Below are 20,982 nucleotides of genomic sequence, written 5' to 3'. Positions count from 1 at the left end.
ATGAATAAACAAAGAAACAATATGCTGGATGAGATTAAAAAACAGCTGTCTGGAGAGAGAGAGAGAGAGAGAGAGAGAGAGAGAGGGGCTGGTTTGTCCTGAGTGGATGGCCTTCAGCTGGCTCTGACTCTGACTCTCCTTCCAGGACGAGGAGACAGGAAGCTGTTCACACGGACGTCCAGAGAGACGGAGGGAAGGATGATGGCGGCGACGGAGGAGAAGCCGGGCGTGAAGAGCAGCAGCTCCATCGTCCCCTGCTTCCTGTTTGTGGAGGTAAGAAGAAAGAATGTACTCGGTTTGACTGCGGTGCTGGCCAGAAGTGATGGCAAACAGAACATTCCAGACCAGTCTACTGATCTGAGAACTTTACTCACCAAGAACAGAGTTTATATTCCACAAGAAAGAACTACATTTGAGAATTTGCAGGTTTTTCGTAGAAATGCACACAGTTGACATGGATTTTTCTTTTCGTCCTGCTTCGGCCATTTGTGCAGGCATTTCCGATTTCAACTCTCTAAAGGTTTCCTGTCTCCTGGATTTAGTTCGGGTCGGCTGGACAGTTTAAAGCGATCGATCTTTCCTTTTTTAACTATTTATAAGTGCTGCTGGTTGTTTGCTCACGGCTACATCTAAAGACTTTAGAGACTGACACTGGATCACATTTATCTCTAAAGTGTCTGATTGTCTTCAGCTTTCATCATCGATTTGATAAAATCAATGGCTCGATGCAGCCTGGTTGCATGATGGTTCCTCCACCATGCTGTATAGTGGCTATATGTGTTAGACCTTTTTTAATCGGTTTCATTGGTGGAAATTGAACAAATCTGTGAAATACATTTCCAAGGAGCTTTGGCTTCATATATTTAAAGACCATCAAAGACAAACTGTGGTTTATCTGTCATAATAATGTTTATTCTTTGTGCCTTTCTTTCAGTAGAATGGCATATTTCATGTATTATGCGAAAAAGTGCAGATTACTGTGTTATTTTCATAAAACAAGGTTTTAAAACCTTAAAAAGTCATATCAAATATTATATTCCTACATTGTCATAGATGTAACTTGAAGGCTTGAAATATTGAGTATATAAAGCTGGCTATCATGTTCTCTGGCTACTATTTGGGAAATGAGGACCAGTTTGTAACATCTTAATGCATGTTCTGATGATACAGGATTAGACTTCATGTAATACCCGACAGAAATGTTCTCAGTTCTGGACTGTAATAATCTTGGTTGTAAATTCACAGTAAATTACAGACTAACAATTGCATGACATTCACAGTAACATTTACAATAATTTTCTATTAAAGGGACAAAATTTACCTCAGTGCTGCCGCGATAGGCGCTGTGGGGAACTGCAGCCACCAGCCAAGGCGGCACGGGAGCGCGCACAAACACTTTACAGACTGTCCGTCTTCACAGCACTGCACCAGATGGGCCAATGACATGGGCCATGTCAGCATCAGTTTTCACTCCCAAATGCAGCTGAAGTTCCCTCCATGAATCAAACGCATATCCAATATTTATTTGGGTGCCTGCCCGGCTTCGGTCATTTTTTTTTTTTTTTTTGTGACTCACGAGATAACGCTGAGAAAGTCCTTTTTTTCTTCGTGGTGGCACTTTTTTGTGGGGCTTTGAGTAGATGCAGGTCGTTTGATGGCTGCTGAAGAATCCATTTGTATCCCAGCAGTGTTTGAGTCCGTGTCCACGGCGGCCATGTTCTTCCTGTTCAAGAGCTGTTGGCCACGCGCATACAGCGTGAATTTACCCCACATCCCCACGATTGCGCGGGAAATTCGGCTGCCGAACTGCAGCCAATTCTGTGGCACACAGCCTGTATAAGGCAACACACAGATACGCGGATTGGCCTGTTATTTGAGGTTTTTAATGCTTCACGGCCCGTTAGCATTGAATAAACTGGAAATGCATGTGTAGTTTTTCACAAATCTTGCCTTAAAGGAATACGTCGAAGATTTTGGACCCGCGCCCTATCCCGATCATTTACACAGTGAGTTAAGCTCATAAATACCTTTTTTGTGTCAGTTTGTCCAGCTGCTGGCTCCCAGCTGTTAGCATCGTACTTAGCTTAGCTCAACTGCCGGAGGTGAAGAGGAGACAGAGCCGGACTGACGAAAGTGGACAAAATACTCCTTCCAGTGGTCCAGGGGATGGCGTATTAGCACTTGAAGTAAATCTGAATGGTTATAAAACGTTTTAAAAAACGTGTTTTCTTTTCAATTCTTTAAAATAACGTTTTGATCCACACAGACCTGGACATGCTCAGTGCTCCATGGAAGGATATACCGGAGCACAGCAGTAGAAGCCATAGACTCAGCCGCTGTGCGCCGGTATATCCTTCCGTGGAGCACCATGCTTGTGCAGATCTGTGTGTATCAAAACCTTATTTTAATGGATTGAAAAGATAACAGTCTTTTAAAATGTTTTATAACCATTCGGATTTACTTCACGTGCTAATACGCCATCCCCTGGACCACTGGAAGGAGTATTTTGTCCACTTTCATCAGTCCGGCTCTGACTCCTCTTCACCTCCAGCAGTTGAGCTAAGCTAACTACGATGCTAACAGCTGGGAGCCAGCCACTGGACACACAGACACAAAAAAGGTATTTATGAGCTTATCTCACTTTGTAAATGATAGGGATAGGGCGTGGGTCCAAAATTTTCAGAGTATTCTTTTAAGTCCCTTTAATTTTCGTGACAGTTATATGTTGTGATATTACAGGGGATTTGATTGCGGTATTTTGCTGTGGAATAATGGTTAAATGTTGTAAAAATACATATATTCTATTCTTGTGATATTACAGCTGAGTTTGAGTACAACATTTTGATATAGTAGTTTTAAATGCTGTGAAATCCTGCTAATATTTCCCAGTGTGTGCTCCAGTAGAGTCCATGTCTGTCCGCGCTGGTTTCTCCTCCTCCCCCCACGTCTCCATCATCTCAGTGGTAAATATTTCAGACTGAGCGGCGGAGTTTCCCATTTCGCCGCCGGTCCCACACCTCCCGCCCCCCCCGCAGCATCCCGGGCCTGCTGAGGCTTTGTGAAGTGGCTGCAGTTGTTCAGTGGTGCGCTGGGCGACTTGCAGCAGGTGTGTGTGAGCTGAATGATTTATGGAGGCGGTGGAGGAAATCACCGCATGGACCCAGTGTAGCTTCTTTTTTTTTTTTTGTTTTTTTTGTGGGGAGTCAGAGTCGTGTTGTACCAGTTACCCCAAAGGTTACTGTCTCTGGGATGGATCCCCCCGATGTGGAAACCGTACTCCACTTATGTAAATGTGGTCGGACAGATGACTCAAAGACCGGTGGAAATCCCGGAGACTTAGCCAGATTGTCAGTGAACTGGTGAGTTAATCGGACAGGCTGTAATCTGGCGAGACAAACCAAGCGGTCCGGAAGCTCATTGGTTTTCAGACGGAGTTCCCTGCGCATCCAGAGCATCGTCCTGTAGCAGATCAGATGGGCCGTTTGCATCGTTGCACTACAGGTGCAGATGTTGCATCATGGAGGAATCGTGTGCTTCGATTCTTCAGTTCAACTGCACACCGACACAATACGAAGCTTCTGTCTCTCCGTATCCGTCCGCATTCCAAACTAATTACTTGAATTAATGGATGTTTTTGGAAAGCTGGTTAAGCTGTGATTATAGCCGAACTTCAGTCTGGAACAGATGTTTTCAAACTGAGAGCTGTGAGTCTCCCCACGGGGCGCTGCAGCTGAATAAAGGGAATAAAGAAAGAGATGTAAGCAAAGTCTCTCTGTGCAGCGAAAGCCGTGGCTACGTGCTGCAGATTTAAAAACACGCTGCCATTGTTTCGTCCTGTGATATTCCCAGAATTGCGTCAAAGTTGCATCAAAATGGTGCTTCTATGCTGCTTCTTTTTGGAGTGTTTCTCAGTCAAAACTTAACATGGACATGAAGCACTTATAATTCATGGAAACAAACTTAAATCTGTTCTAATGTGAAATCAAGACTGTAGTTTAGTCAGTATGAACCCGTCTTTTCCACAGTTGTTAATTATCTTTATTTATTTTCTTACAATTGCGCATAGTGTCCATATAATGTCCCGTAACTTGAAAAACAAAAGTTCACTTTCACTTCTGTCTGAGCACGGTTGAAAACTGTTTCCTTCTTTAGCAACAGAAGGCTTAAGCTTAAATACCATCACCTGCCTCAGTCTGTGATATAAGCCACCAAGTGGTGAGGTGAGGTATTACATTTATTATTATTCATTTATTTATTATTATTAATTCAACACCAAGCTAAACACGTGACTCCAAAAAATATCATTTTCTAGTCATTTCAAATGTATGGAGTGATAATGGGAGACTTATGGGGACCTGTAGTGAAGTGTTGTAGTCAGGGTCACCTAACCTGAGGCCGAGTCTCGACCAGAGCCGGAGCATCCCAAGACAAGGACCAGACTGACACGGAGTCAAGACCAAGATGTGGAAAACGTGGTCTGAAGTGCTACAGCACATTCCTAGTGGATGTGGTTAAAGTGTAAAGAAAGCTATGTCTGTTACTGTTATGTCAATTAGTGATGTGAACCAACACATTTACCTGTGGTCCAAACTAGTTCCTCAAACTAACACTGTTAATGTAGAGAGTTTATGTGTGCATATCGTCAATTTTTCTTTTTTTTTTTCAGGAGTTGGGCAGTGCCGCCCTTCATATATGAACAAAAATATTGAATGAGACATAAGACATGACAGCTAAAAGGTTTTACTTGTTCTTCATTGCTTCAGTGATTAATAATTTTATGAGCAGCAAAAAACAGAAAGGAAATAAAATGAAAAAACCAAATGAAAGCAGTAGTCCACTCAACCCTCACATCATCGCTTTATCTTATGAAAATATGTTCTTTAATATCTTCTGTTAAGATGTTTCATATCCGAAGACTGTTTAAGATGCACAGAACCTTTGTGTGTGTCCAGATTGTTAATTTTTAATTCAGATTTCCCCGTTTCGTGTATTATGTGGTTGAAAAATAAGACGAAACCTGAACTTGCCTGCCATTGTCTTTTCAGTTCCAGCAGTTTGTAGATTAACTGGAGAGGGCGTGAGTGTATTTTAGCTTCCCTTGACTTGAACGTCTGAATGCCGCTCTGTCACTGTGTGTCTCCAGAAAACATGGTCCGGTCCACAGCGGCTCTCTCTCCTCCCGTGTGAGTCTGTCTGAGAAACACTGGTCCCTTTGGTTATGATACTCTGTAAAAGCTCTCCATTAGGCCACTCCGCCGTATACCTCCCACACATCAGCTCCAGGCCCTCAGGTCTCCGTCAATCCCCTCACTAACTCTACATCTGCGTGTGTGTGTGTGATCGAGAAGCAGACTTTTCTCTCTATGCGTATGGAGGATGAAGACTCCTTTCGAGCCGTCAGGGCTGAAGAAAAGAGGGCAGCAGCTGTTAGCTGCAGAGGAGGACACTGAACGAGGTTATATTCTGTTTAAAGAAGCAGCGGCGTGAATCTGTGCAAAGGCGGTCCACAGTTCCACACATGAATGTGTTCTATGTGTCAAATGTTGGATGTTTAGTATGGCGTTATTTTAGTGCCAAAATTCCGCGCGCAAAAAAATCATAATCGCGCACAGTTAAACCACTCTCTGTGCGCTCGCGATGCCTCTCCGCGCGCGCGTGGTCTCTTTCTGCGCGCGCGGTCACTTTTTACACGCGCGACATCACTTTTTGTTTGCGTGCGAGCTCTTTCTGCGCGCGCGGTGACATGTCTGAGCTGTCTGCTCGCGCGGTGGTGTTGAGTTTTGGCACTCAGGGGGCGGGCTTTGAGTTAACGCCACTCAACCCCCCTCTCCTTTGTGATTGGTTGCTCTAAACTTCTACTGTCTTCAAATGGGTCTATTACTTTTGTGACTTATGAAACTTATCAACATATCACCTGCTCAAAACAAAGGGAAAAAAAAGCAAAGTACTTCACTGATCCTGGCATAAAATCAAATGAAATCTGAGAGAGAGGGAAAAAGACAGGAAAAAAAGGAGAAAAAATTAACTATAAATGTAGGATAGGTATAATTGAATAACAGATATAAACTAAATAACATAATTAGAGTTTAAATATCATTTTAAGACAGATATAATCAAATAACAAATATAAACTAACAGATATGAATTAGATAATTTACATATAAATCTAAGACACATATACTTAAATAAATAACAGATATACACTAGCAGATACAAATTAAATGTAATTAAAAAAAAATCTAAGACAGATTTATAATTAGATGAATAACAGATATACACTAACAGATATAAATCAAATATAATTTACATATACATTTCAGACAGATAGCCTTGATGGCTCCATGAAAACGTTTTTATTCCTTCTTTCTCCCCCCAGGAAACAGCCAGGTCTCCTCCACAGTAATCAAATCACTGTATGGAGGTCATGTTATGTCAATTTTACTCCTCAATTTTCCAATTCTGCCGCCAAACGATGACTACCCGCCCTACTTAACCTCTGATTGGCTCTGACCGGAAGACAGTAGACGTTTAGAGGAACCAATCACAAAGGAGAGGGGGGTTGAGTGGCGTCAACTCAAAGCCCGCCCCCTGAGTGCCAAAACTCAACACCACCGCGCGAGCAGACAGCTCAGACATGTCACCGCGCGCGCAGAAAGAGTCCACGCGCGCGCGGAGAGGCATCGCGAGCGCACAGAGAGTGGTTTAACTGTGCGCGATTTTAATTTTTTTGCGCGCGGAATTTTGGCACTAAAATGACGCCATAGTTTAGTCTCAGCTCACATCACGGTGGTCTGAAGTGATTTCAAAGTAACGAAAATGTAACATCAGAGACAGTTTTTTTTATGCTTTTATGAAAATAATTGGCTTGTGATCAGTCCCATGGATTTGGAGCAGTATAGGGATCAAACTGCAGCTACTTTAGAGACATGAGCTTTCGGTTATGTGAGAAGATTTAGAGATGGGGGCGGTCAAACATAAGGTACGTGGACTATAAGCGACCAGCATCTGGCTCCAATTGGGCAATTTCAAAGAAAGCATTGATTTAGTTGAAAATAATTTCTTAAGAGAAGCGGACACAACACTGAGACCTGAGCTGAGATATCGGTGATGCTGCCATGAAAGCTAGAAAACCAGCATGAGCCTCAAAGCCATGCTGTCGTGGCGAGTTTGTAAAAGTATGCTGATGAGAGAAGTTTTTGGCACTTTGTCTTGCACCATTAAAACTGGCTTTATATCGTTCTCTGATAAGTGTTTGGTTCTTCAAAAATATAGGCATTTTAATGACATCTTAGTTGAAATCGTGTGTTCTTTTTATTAAAAAAAAAAAAAAGGTTTAGTTAAAGTATCACTAAATGATGATAAATTGATTGATCCATCTGAAGTGAACTATCTTATTATAGATCAACGAGGAAGGAAATTAAAGCTTCAATGCTATATAAATAATGAATAAATTCTTATGTAAGCAGAATAAATCGAGGACAGTCCTGGTATGAGCTGGTTTGGAGGAGCCGTCTTGTTACTGATAAGCAGAAGAACAACACAAATGTGCTCTGTCTTACTCAGCTTTTCAAGATTTCCATTCAGGCATCAAAAGTTTCTGGAGAACAACGGCGCTCTCCTTCCCATATGAGAAGCCTCCTTTGCTGCACCGGCTTATTGTCATTAATCACTGATGCCTTCTCTGAAGTTGCTTTATATTCAGACAAGCACAGTGAAGACAGTGGGAGGTTATTTCACTGGCTGACTGAGAAAGAAGGTTTTAAGTAAGAACTACGGGGGAAAAAAGTTTCAAGCCTCTAAATCTGAAGCATTGAAGAAAAACTTGACAGTCTGACAGTGTGAAGTAGAAGCAGGCAAGAGATTCACGGACAGTTAATCTTCATTGAGATGCAGCTCGTCTGTCCAGGGAAGGTTTTCTTTAGAATGCAAACTATTTTACACTAATGAATGTTTGGATCTCAGTACTCCTTGTTCACTATGTGCTCGATATTCCAGGAAAGAAGCAACACAACATTAAAACGGCTCTCTACCATCAGTACCTCAGATTACAGTGTCATCTGCAAACAAAATAATTCCCAGACCTTCACACCTGACCTCAGCTCTTATACTGTCCTGCAGTACAGACATTGTTATAGTCTTACACGATTTTTAGAAGGCTACACTGTGCTACGTGAATTCCAATCACTTAGATCTGACTCAGTAGCTTATTGTTTAGCAACTTTATTCTGAGAATCATTGACAATGAACCCAATGCGGACAGTAAGTTATTTAACAAAAAACACCACAGTCAAAGTTTTATGAGCATACATGCACAGGGAAGAAAGATTAATATGAAAATGGATGCTGAATGTGGACGTGATCCAACAATTTATTGCCTTGGAAATCTGCAGAGGTAGAGGCAAGCCCTGCTGACCTGTAGGCAATGGTCCTTGCTTGCTGGCTGCAATGCCTAAAACAGGTGTCAGCATTGCACTTTTTAATTTTCTTTTACTTTCTCAAGCTGCTTTTCTGCTCTATCCTCTTCCTGCTGGACTGTCATGGTGTCCATGGTGGATTTCTTAGTGACATTTGCCTTTTCCTCATAGTAGAACTGTTTTCCATTTTCCTTGCAAAAGCATGATCTCCAGAAGGTGTAGGTACCCTTTAGCTGCCCTCAACTCAAACACTGTGGTGATCAGCTGTTTGTAACCCACAGATGCTGCTGCAGACTGCTTTGTAAACTATACAGAGTAATGTCAGTGAACTATTAATAAGACAAAGTGGGCTTTTAGCCTGAGGGTGCTCAGGAGCAGACGAGAAAATGTGTGAGGAAAGCTGAAGAGTGGATCCTGACCTCCCAGTGACAGAGAGAGAGGAGATGCTGAAATGCTGTAGTTCAGCATGTTTAGATGGAATTGAGATGATTCACCGTGGCTTCGGCTGAATCACTAATAAACAGACTAGCTAACATGCTTGAGGTCTCTCGTCATTAATTGCAAGTGTCTTATGGAACTGTGGGCGTAAGTCATGACGGTTTATCCAACTTAGGGTGCCAGTGGCTTATTATTAAGACGGGGAACGTTTTGGACGGGTCAACGAACCGTCAGCATCACGTTTCCCTGAATAATGTGAAGTTTGATGGAGTGGCGTGATAATCTGTGAATAAGAATAACCTTGATTTGAAGTTTCAGCAAGTGTAACCAAATGCTGAGACCATCAGAGAGACTTTTCTGACATTACGGGCCATTTATCCAACAAAGAGAACGGAAGCAGAGTAAATACAAACATTGGAATATTGAGAAACTCATTAAAGATAGGAATTATTTATCATAGATCTATGTTTATATTTGTAATATCAAAGGAAAAACATCATTTCACACTGGAAAACATGACTCTCAACCATATACTGATTGAACAGGGTGAATCAGGTTTAGCTCAGATTATGCAATCTAAGATTTTAATTTCCACAGTGAGGATAAAAGTTGAAAAAGTCGGTGTGTTGTGAAGCAAAGTGAGTTCGCCATCCAAACTGAAACTATGCTTGGAGCGACGTCGGAGTCGAGATCAATTTGATGTCAAATTTGTGCATAAAAGCACATTTGAGTCTGTTTGGAGGTCGACAGAAGCCTTTTGGTCCTTTTTTAAAGCACATCATTGGGAACCTTGCAGCCATGATTGATCGTGTACCTTTTTTGTCTCAAGGCTGTCAAAATGCTTTTTGCTTTCTGTGTCATCGGGCCTCAAACGTGGTTTTATTTGGTAAATGTCCTTGAGTGAGTCCCATCTATCATCTGAAGCCTCATCGTACTTTCTGCTTGGAAATTCTTCTGCCTGAATAGCTCCCTGAATTCCCTCTGTTAGTGCAATTCGAGGACTTCGTGAGGAGTGAGTGACTGAGCGAGCGAGTGAGTGGAAGAGAACGGAGAGAGTTGCCTTTCAGTCTCAAAGTTGGACCATCTCTGTCTGCTCGTGTGATGAAAGGTCCTTGAGCAACACCGAATTGCTGCCGACAACTTGCACGGCAGCTTTTTGTACTGGTGACAGAGTGTGTGTGTGAATGGGCGAATGTTTCGAATCATGTAAAGAACAATGAGACAGTGTTTTGCACATTTTTAAGAGTTAAGAGGAGCGTTGAGAACGCACGACCGGCCATCGCATTTTCAAGATCTTGGTTTTGGCTCAGTGTCGGCTTCGGCGGTCTCGATTTAACACCAACAAAGATATAAGGGCAACATTAAATTGATAAAGAGATGTAAAGTTTTGAAAGGTAAGGGGTGTGTGAGTGCGTGCACGCTCTTCTGAGGTGACAGTGATCCAAAAGAGTCTCCTTGTATTTTTGAAAACCCTTCTTGGCCCTTCACACACACACACACACACACACACACACACACACACACACACACACACACACACACACACACACACACACACACACACACACACACACACACACACACACCTCATCAGCAGTTACCATGGAAACCAATCAGCCAGACTCATTCTGCGTCTCTCTTTCTTCTCACTCCTTTCATCCTTTCTGCCCTAATCACAAGTCACAACCTTTCCCATCTCTCCTACCCACTCAGCCATCTTGCTCCGCGTGTCTCGTCTTCTTCTTCTTTTTTTACCCTCCATTTTGCTCCGTCATTTCCCATTTTTCAGCGTGATTCCCTCCCTGCCAGCTCATATCAGTGCTCTCTGATTTTTCTGGAAAGATTTCTGCCCACACGCGCATCAAGTCCCGTTAATCTATATTGAATCCTGCCTGGTTGTCTTCAGATTTATGATCCAGTTCATTGTATTTTAGCCTCCCTCACCTGAACGGAATCAGCATGTGCTGAATAAATACTGCTTGTTATTTGTTCAAATGTGATGTATAACCTTCACTTTTATCTAATATAACCACCATCTGGGGAGATGCAAGCAAATTTAATAGCGATTTTGTTTAAAAAGCTCCGGTGTGCTCCAGTGAGGAGGTGGAACGAAGGATAGATCTCTTTTCATCCAGATCAGTGGAGCACTGAACGTTAAATTCTCTCTCTGTAAATGCTGTTTCCACTGACTTCCTGCAGATCCGTGACGGTCGTGATGGTTCAATTTGACTTTTTAACCTTTTGGTTGCAGCTCAAAAAGAGCAGCTTTGCCCTTTAGCTTTTCTCACTTCCATGCTTTTGGACAGTTGATTGTGCGCATATGTGTGTGTGTGTGTGTGTGTGTGTGTGTGTTTTAGTACTTTACCGACTGTATGAAAATTATTGAGGCAGGAAGGAGAAACAAAGTGAGTTCTCGAGGGACTGCTTTGTCGTTTCTGTTGCTGAGAATCATTGAGAAACATCAGCAGTGCAGTGTCTGAAGTTTGCTGAAGGATTTTCAAGCCACTCAGGAGTGGAATCTGAAGTGTTCTGACTTATTGTTATTCACATATTAACACTTATTCCGGTATCTGTCTTCTCGATTCTGTATTTGTGATTAACTTCTGCCTTTTTAAATCCTAAAATTACTGTATCACAATTCACCCATGTCTTCTGTTCATTAACTTAGAAAGGACTGAACTTCTTTAATTTTTCTTCAAATAAAAAAAAAAAAAGGTGTCACCTTCCTCCCTAATCAGATAATTTCTTAAGGTCCCATAACTTTATTCTAGCTCATCGATGTCAAATTCATTTTAGGTCAGGGGTCACATGAAGTTTTATGGTTCAAACTGCCCAGCAGCATGATGCTGCCACGCCATGCTTCACAGTTGTCATGTATTTCTAGTGTTATTTATTTATCTATTATTCTACCTAATTGGACGAACAACCCATTTGAAAGCTCCTCGAATCAGGTGGCATCTCATCTCAGATCAAAATGCTTTTTGGTTTTGAGGACAGTTCTTTGATAAACGTTAATTTCCCACATCGTTGTCGTTCAGTCTTCACTGAGTGAGTGTGAGATCCAGATGTTTCCTCTGTGACCAACAAATTCAACCAGAGGTGCAAAACAACCCACATCTCAGTCCTTCATCCTGGATGTTGGGTCTTTACACCTGAATCTCCTGGATTCTACGGCCTTGTCTGCAGACTTTGGTCGGATCTCCTCTGAATTTTCTGTTCTGAACTGGCAGCACAGAGAAATGTTGTTGCAGTGTTTCCACCAGAGGGCACTGCTGCCACACAGCTCAAACTTCTCCTCAAACCTTCTACTTTACAATTTATTCCGATTTTTTTTCCCCTCACAGTTTTCAACCTGAGATTTTGACATCCTCATCAACGTGTTTTTTTTTTCTTCTCTTCATCGTTTTCTCACTTAATTCACTTTGACACCAGAAAGCAAGAAAAAAAAACCCTCCTGTGGGTCATGAACATGTATCAGTCTCACAGGCCTCATTAACACCTGAGCGGTATGCAGAGATTAGACAGAAAAGGATTCAGTCTTACGTCACGGTCTCGGGTTCCTGCCACCTTCCTCCTCCTCCTCCTCCTCCTCCTCTTCTTCCTCTTCCTCCTCCTCCTCTTCCAGATCTATTAATAATCTGCTGTGTTTAACGGTGGGAAACCATCTTGGTAGCTCCACACCTGTCACAAGACGTCTCCTGGGTCCAGCCGGCGAAGGCCCTCAGCACGCACTCGGCGAGCAGGCAGGAGGCGGCGTTGCACACTGAAATGCAGCGACACACTGAGGAAGACAAACCTGGAGCAGGAAAACACATGTTTATCTGGAGATGTGTGATCTGGATCTGATATGTTTGGATACAGTGACACTGGCATACTTTTTTATTTTTTTACCCTTTACAGAGTTATGTTGACATCTAATGCACCTCTGATTTTACAGAAAGACTTTTCGAATAGTTCACTGCCAGAGCTGTCAAAGATAAGGCCCGCGGGCCAAAACCAGCCCACATGAGGCTCCAATCAGGCCAAACCACCATAAAATCTTAACTATGACTAAAGAATTCTGCAACTACAACTGTTCCCTCTCTTTAAAAATAAAAAAGATCTTTAAAGATTCACTAACACACTAATCTAATATTAATTTCTCTGTCTTGATTATCCTCTGTGGTTCTCATGAACTCTTCATTACACGTTAACGCCTGTTGAATGTTTCAGGCGTAGTTTTCCAGATATTTCCCTCGGGAGTCACGCCAGCGTGGCGTGCGTGGACTGGATGAGTGTTTGTTGTTTCTGCTCAGCGGCGTGAGATGCAGCAGGCTGCGGCTGCACAGGTAACGCTTGTTAGCGTGACTAATGGTCGACGGTTCTGCTATGTTTACGACCTTTTTGGTGCCAGTGAAACACAAATCCAGATTTAATCAAGTCGAACCTCTCCCATCTCACCGCTGTCGTGCAGTCTGATCACTTCTGTTTTTTTATTTACTACATGGGAGTCTTAAACAGATCGCAGGCAGTGTGAGTGAACGGTGAGGAGCTCGGGGTGGAGAGTGGGTCAGTACAGCTGCTTAGACTGTAAGTCTGCAGGGTTTTTGGCTGTCAGGAAAACAAACATATAGATTCAGTTGAACTGATCTTACAATTGTGCAGAAGTGACCCAAACACAGCGTAAAGGTTATAATACTGGTGTTTTAGGATAATGGCTGAGTGTTTCGGGTTTTTTTAAACGTGAAGAAAGAAACGTTTGCCTCCTCTCGTCTTCTTTCCCCCTCGGTTCTTCCCCCCATAGAAAACGTCCCGCTCCCCTCCTCTTCGATTCACTTCTGCTCTCGTAAACAAACTCACTCAGACGAATGGACAAACGCTCTCGAGGCAGCCATCTTCCACTCTGCCTGACCTCTCCTCCTTTAGCTTTTCATTCACTCTCTCTCTCCTCACACACCTCTTTCCTCTCTGCCTCTGCTGGGACTTCCAGCAGCTCTTTAAATGCACCACTTCCACTTCTCCTCCGTGCTCCATCCGAACTTTTCATTCTCGCTCATTCATTTGCAGGCAAACCTTTCAGGGTCTCTTTCATGCGGCAGCCATTTGTTTTGTTGGCGAGGCTCGTTCATCACGTTGGGATATTCGTACAGAGCGGGATCATGAGCCAGCTTGAAACGTCATTGATTTAATGTTGCTGTTTGTCTTCATTAGAGGAAAAAAAATACATCCACGTAAAGAATGATGGAGGTTTTCTGTTTGTTTGTTTCACATCTTCTCAGAGACGATATGAAAATGAAATCATCATTGCTGCCTCGTATTTTGTTCGTTTTTTTTGTTTGTATTTTGGATGTTTTCATTCAGAAATGACAGGAAGGAGCAAGGACGAGGGTCAAGGAGAAGAAATACATGAACAGGATGAACAATGAAACCATCCACCTCCACATGGAGGAACCACAAACAGTAAACTTTCCACATGGAGACAGTGAGAACAGAACACACATCATGTTTTCAACACACTTCAGTGTTTTTAAGTTCATTACTGTGGAGCCAGTAAATATTATCTTGTCTTTATGTGCTGTGTCATGTCTTGTCCTGTGTGTTGTTTCGTGTCTTGTCTTTTTGTGTTGTTTCTTGTCTTGTCTTGTCGACTGTCATGCTTTTTTGAGTTGTATTGCATTGTATCTTGTCTTGTTTTTTGTGTAATTAACTTCACGTAAACATGTCATGGAATGTATAAATGAGAAGTGAATATCTTGAAATGTTCTTGACAAGTCTTTGTACTCTATACCGTGTTAAAAATGCGTTTTATACCAATACATGATACGTTTTTCATGCAATAATCTAAAGACACTGGCTCCACATTCATCAGACATCAGTTCAGTATCACAGATAAGAGATAAAAGGCTTCATTATCACTCAAACTGAGATAAACGTGTGGAGCCTGGAACTTTTTTTCGTGGTGCCGCTCAGTCCAGATCACATTTAGACAAAATCGATGGGGGAGAAGATTGTGTCTGCAGATCGATGGCAGCTGCTGAATCATTAGCTGTTAAATCCGAGGTGAAGCGACTCTCTTCCACTTCCACAGATGTCACAAGTCTCACAGAGTGACTCGGGACGGCTGCACAGGGCTTGTAAATTACAGTTTCTGACACCAATCTGGATGGAAAATATTGAGATTTAGAGCATTTGGAGCTTGGAAAATAATAGCCCTTTTCAGTTGTTTTCAGTTGTTGTTGGTTCCTCTCTACTTTCTAGTTACTTCAGGTAACCTTTTATTGAAAATATGAACAAATTATTATCATTATTTATCATTATTGTAATTTTGAAAATTTGTCCCAAAAAGGATTTTTTGAGAAACTAAAATCCAGGATTTTAGATCCTTTGGAATCTGCAAGCTGTAAGCTATAATGTTTTGTTATGTTGTTCTATATTTCTTTTGGACATCAGTAGCCATTGCTCTGTATGGCGAGATGGCGGTCGTGTAATTTCTGAGCTCAGCCTGTCTGCAGCAACAATGACAGGAACCGTCCATGAACCCATCACACCGTATGACAACAATCAAAGGTCTCACAATGTGAAAGAAACTCCAGCGAGTTTCATCTGAAACCTAAACATTGTTCATGGAAGATAAGTTTAAGGCGCTTTAAAGGGAGACTTCAACATTTTGGTAAATTGGCCCATTTAGCGCAAGTGACTGTGCGGATTATAACGTGTCCACCAAAGTGTTTTGGGGTTGTTGGATTGTGTATTTGATGAGTTTGATGAGGGGAAGCAAAAATACCATTCACTTCCATTGTGTCCGTCCCGAAAATCTCCTCGACTCACCTCTGGATAAACAACAGCTCGCCCTCACAAAAAAAGTAAGTATGCTGTTCGAAATGACAAAGGAATTGCGCTAAATGGGCCAATTTGCTAAAATGCTGAAGCATCCCTTTAAGCCATCCATTTTCTCCATTTTCTATCCTGTTTAATCCGATTCAGGGACGTAGTGTACTGGAGAGAATCCCAGGTAGACCCTGAACACATCGCAATCCATCATTCAATCAGTAAGATGGGTTTCATGACTGTTTTTGCTTCCAGCATTACATTTTGAAGGGTTTTCTTTGTGCCCCGTTAACATAATTTGAGCGTGGAGCCTCCCTCGTGTTCTTCCATACCACTGACTCCTGGAATAGCTCAGAGCGTTTAGCTTTGACCACATATTAGCTCCCAGCTCGCACCAAAACCCCGCTGATACATCCTCCCAAACTCATGTGTCACGGCCGGTTTTTGTTTAATGAAATGTAGAGGAGGAGAAGCTGGGAGATGGAGGTGGGAGTACGGCAGCGTGTGGGTGATGCCGGTGTTGGCAAACTGTTGGTTTGTAGGTGGATTTTTTTTGGCTTTGAACGTTGAGAGAGAAACAGGTTCCAGTTTTTAGTAAAACAATACAAGGTCGCACTCTTCCCAGATCAAAGGTGTTTTCCTGGAATGTGCAGCAGAGGAAACCAGATATATCCCGCGTCTTCCATAATTTATTGTGTTTTTGTAGTGTACAGTTTGTCACAGCGTGCATCATCTCGGCTTTGACGCCGAGGAGCTTTATTGTCGAGTTGTGTTTTGTGGCAGAACGGAGCGCCGCAGTGCATCTTTCTTTAGTTTCGGATGGTGTGCAGTGCGATGGCCTCTGATGTGGGAGACGAAAATTGCCTGAATAGAAACTGCATTTAAACCGAAAGGAATGCGCCGCGGCGGCTCCCCACCACCACTTTATTCTCGTTTCTGTGCATTCGCTTCTTCTCCACCAATTCTCTTCATTCCTCTCTCATTCACATGAACTGTTTCCTAATTCCCCGGTGCCTCCTCCACCTCCTCCTCCTCCTCCTCCTCCTCCTCCTCCTCCAGGACTCCTGACATGCCTGCCTGCAGTGTAGCGTGTGTTGATGGCAGGCCTCTTAATGGACAGCATGTGTCTGACGGTGGACCCCCGTGCTTCGCCGTCCTTTCTCCTCGGAACTCCTCCATCCGGAAGAAAAACACCAAACTGCTCTTTCAGGAAACACGGCTTTAACATCATCTGGAGGCGTGAGCCGAGCCGAACACCGCGGCCCTTGTTAGGCCCCCGGCGGTCACTTATCCCGAAGACGTCCGCCTCTGGAAAGGTGCAACACGTAACATCTTCCTCGCCGTTTTGGATCTAGAGTCTGGATACCACGGTGTAGAGCTCCTGTTGGATTTATTTACAGCGCTGAGCAGAGAGAGGGCAGTGTGCCTCCAGCAATAAATACTCATAAAGGCTCATATCGTGTTAAATGAGCAGAAGTCCAGGAGAAGGAAGCAGGTGGAACGTGTCGACTTTAATCAGAAGATATCAGTGATAACATTATCAGTGGTGCAAGGCTGCGCATTCTGCTGTCTGTACACTGATTACATTATTACACCAATATGTTAGGGAGTCATTTTTATTGTCTCTTCATTAGAAATCCTTCCTTTTTTTGTTTGATACAGAGATTTGAATTCATTGGGTGTTTTCTTCAGTCTGGGAAGAAAACATGATTAATGTTAGAGACAGATTCATTTGCATTCTGGGTAATGCAGGAGACGGTTTACTTGGTGCTGGACCCTCAAAAGTTGTTTGGATCGATGGAACAGTGAAATATTGGAGAATTTTTTTGTACTTTCTGTCTTTTTGGGTCATAATTTGCATTCAGTTGAGCTGACACCTCTTCTCGTCTTGCTGCGGATGCTCTCTGAGGTAGAGACTCGAAGGTTTATCTTGGCAGAAATCTCGCCTCCATATTGATTAAGTATTAATACACTCCATCAATTATGGCTAATGGTACGAGGCTGCCTGTTCCTGTTACGGAAAGATGCATGTGTTGTTGTTCCTCTCAGTGTTTGTCCTGTTCGGGGGTCCAGCCGCTGGCTGTTGATGTTCCCCGGACTTGTTCCCTAAATGCTTGCTGTCGATCTGCCATGTTTGTGCGCCGTCTCGTTGTCAGTGTGGCTGTAAACCCGCGCTGCCTCTTGGCGGCACACTCACCAGAACTGTTGACGCTGAAATTCAGATGTACGTACATGAAATATTCAGAAAAGAAGAAACGGCGCTCGCTGGAGGACAGGACGAGAAGCGCGCCAGAGGATGAGTGAGAAGTGGAGAGTGACAGGAACAAAGTGAGACCGTGACAGGCGTCTTCGGGAGGTAAAAACACGGCGCAGGGACAGTCGGAGCAGGGAATATCATTTCCTTTACAGCCGAGAGAGGAACACACAGTGACATATCTATTGTCAGACACAGAGATATCAGATGGATCCGGATATTCATCTGAGAACAGGGCACAAACCACCTTTATTCTTTTACCAGGAAGTCCCAGTGGGATTTAGATTTGCTTTGTAAGGAAGACCTGAAGACAACGTGACGCCAAACCTACAAAAGGTGCAAGTCGGAGACTTTCTGCAGACGGATGGGACAGAGGGAGCAGGAGGCTCAGACCTCAAATTTTCAATCCCACACTGTGGAGAGAGAGTTTCCACCACTTCTTCATTGTGCCGCCAATTTTCCCGAATAACCGTCTCATTGTTCAGATGTAGTCTTTAGTCTCTCCTCTTCTTTCTGCGCCCAAAGTCACTGACCCCAACCCACAAGCCCATAATGGACTGATAACAACCACAAATGGCTGATAAGATGGTATTTATCTAAAACCTTTTTTTTTTTTTTTTCAGAAAAAAAAACCTCCACTCACGATGATTTAAAATGCTCAAAGTGTAACTGGCTGTCGAAGTACAGCTTCAGCAGCACGAAGACGTTGTAATTCAGCCTTCAGTTCAGTGGTCTATAGTGTTCCCTAAATTGAATTACTCAAGTAAGAATGTCTCAGTTTAAAACTAGCAAATTTAATTACTGTCCATTGTCTTTTCATTCATAATAGATCAGGCTCGGAGAGCAGATAAGCCCTCGTCTTATCACTCCACCAGCGTTTACGAGAAAGCCTCTCCGAAATCATCCAGCAGCTAATTTCCTGTGTGACTTGTTCAGGAACCGAGGCCTCCCTTCCAACGCACCGATACCTGAAACAATCAAATTAGCTCGACTGTCGCTACGTAATGAGCTGCGTTGCTCTAATGCCTGGATAATCTGACAAGCATGAAGCATATTCTCAAAGCGGCGACGTGAAGGAAAGTGCTCGGAGGGAGATGATGACATCCCGAGAAGCTGGAGAGGAGAGGAAGACACCCCTCGCTCTTCACTCGCTTTAGCTGTCTTAATGCGACCTTTCATCATGTTATTGATCCTCCACGCTGGGGAAAGGGGCGGCTCCTTCATCTCAAATGACGGGCCCGACTTTCTGTTAATGGCTGCCTTTCGTTTTTTTGGATGAAGTCAAGAAAAGTGCTCAGCAGAGGGGGAGGTGGGGGGGGGGGGGGGGGGGGGGGGGGGGGGAGTTGGGGAGTTTCCAGGGTGTGAATGAGACGCTGTCACACACATCGCAAGGTGACAATGAAGAAACTTGCCAACAACTGGCTAATCTGTGCAATCGCCACCGAGGAGTGTGAGAAAATGTGCCCAAAATAAACACACGCGACCCCATTTCCCATCTTCATCAAGGTTTTTACAGAATAAACGCTGTGAGACGGAGCGGATATGCTCGATTTCATGCTGCATTTTGTGGCCTCCTGGTGTGATCTCAGCTGAGATAATGCAGAGAAATCCAAAGCTACTCTGCTCAACTTCATCTTTAAATACATTTTCAGTAATGCAGTAAATGTTGTTATTTTTATTTAGAGGGGACATTTCAGTACCGTGATTCGAAAGGTGTCAGATGGAAAGGTTCATAATAACTTAAAATTCACAAAAGATTTCCAACAACAGCTCTGTTATTGTTGAAAAATGTGTGTTAAACTGATAAATCAATTAGCGCCAGGCTCGTCTGAGTCGTAATTCCACATGTGACCACAAGATGCTGCAGTGAGTTACTTCTCTGTTGCATTCTAATGTCACTCCTGTCTGATAACTATGAATATGACAGACCCGATACGGAAAGTGGGATTTAGATTTCACACTGACTCAACAGTGCCAACAAATGGACAAACGTATTTTTTCTAAATTTACTTTCAGCCGAGTGTTTCAGTGTGATGTGCTTTATAGCAACAAATCTATTAGCCAACTTTTAATTGTTTCTTTGCAAATACTTCAAGAAGCACCAGTCTGTCTTAATAATCAATAATGTCAATAATAATCATTCTTATGTCAGATCTGACTATGGCTTTTTTTTTTTTTATGAACTGTTGTGCCAAATTTAATCCCTGTGTTTTTTTGAAATGCTGCTGCTGCTACTTGAGTCGATGGTCGATACCAACAATGTTGGCCTCAAGAGTGGCTTTTCTCACAGTCTACAATACCCACTTGCATGTTTTTTAGACAGAGACAACATGAATAACTTGGAGAAAGCTCTTCGTGACATGAGAAAAAACATACAAAGCTCATGGTTGCTTTTGTCATAATCACTGTGGCCACTAGAGGGCCTCACAAATCACTTCACTGTGCTGTATGCTGCATGGCTGCTGACAGCAGGAAGTATCTGCATTGCACTGATTCATTTGATCTCATGGCCACATTGATAATTATCCTTCTTCCATCCAGTTTCAAGTGTAAATCAGAGCCTGCTGGGTAAATAATGCAGGAGAGGAGCGTCACGCCAGCGAACGGTGAAACAGGTTCAGGCTTTATGAGTCACACAAGCAGCACATCTCCTGTCATCCTGAAGCAATCCCACCAAACATCTCCCAGCAGGTGCAAACCCTTCGCCCACGACACACGTGCACAAAATGCTTATCATGACTTCGAACCGAGAAGATGAACATTTGTTGTGTTTCTGCATTTTTTTTTTTCTTTTCTTTTTTTTTTATTTTCGCCGAAACACTAAAAATACTGAAGTTTCAAACCTGGCTCCTCAGTGGTTTCCTCACCATGACAACATGTCTCTCCAGGGAGGTCCGGCTGAAGGATGGCTTCATGCAAATAAAGAAACAGGAGGACAAAAGAGAGAAAAAAAAAACACCTATTGTATTTGAATAATCTCATGTTCATGTGGATTTTATTCTCTGTATGTCTTGGCCAGTGTGTGTAGATTAAAGAAGAAGGGCGAAGTTGCGAAGAGTTTCACAAAAC

General features: G+C 42.9%; 1 protein-coding gene across 3 annotated transcripts in view; it reads left to right on the top strand.

Annotated features, from left to right (window-relative positions):
- Window positions 1–20,982, top strand: part of plppr2a (phospholipid phosphatase related 2a) — a 54,044-nt gene that overhangs the window by 8,445 nt on the left and 24,617 nt on the right. For all 3 annotated transcript variants that reach the window (XM_030090219.1, XM_030090221.1, XM_030090220.1), the window contains exon 2: window positions 146–273. In XM_030090219.1, the coding sequence (XP_029946079.1) occupies window positions 199–273 (75 nt within the window). In that variant the 5' untranslated portion in view covers window positions 146–198. The remainder of the gene's footprint in view (window positions 1–145; window positions 274–20,982) is intronic.

Source organism: Salarias fasciatus, chromosome 4 (assembly GCF_902148845.1).
Source record: "Salarias fasciatus chromosome 4, fSalaFa1.1, whole genome shotgun sequence".
Classification (NCBI taxonomy): Eukaryota; Metazoa; Chordata; class Actinopteri; order Blenniiformes; family Blenniidae; genus Salarias; species Salarias fasciatus.
The sequence above is the reverse complement of the archived record's forward strand: the minus strand, read 5'-3'. Positions and strand labels throughout refer to the sequence as shown.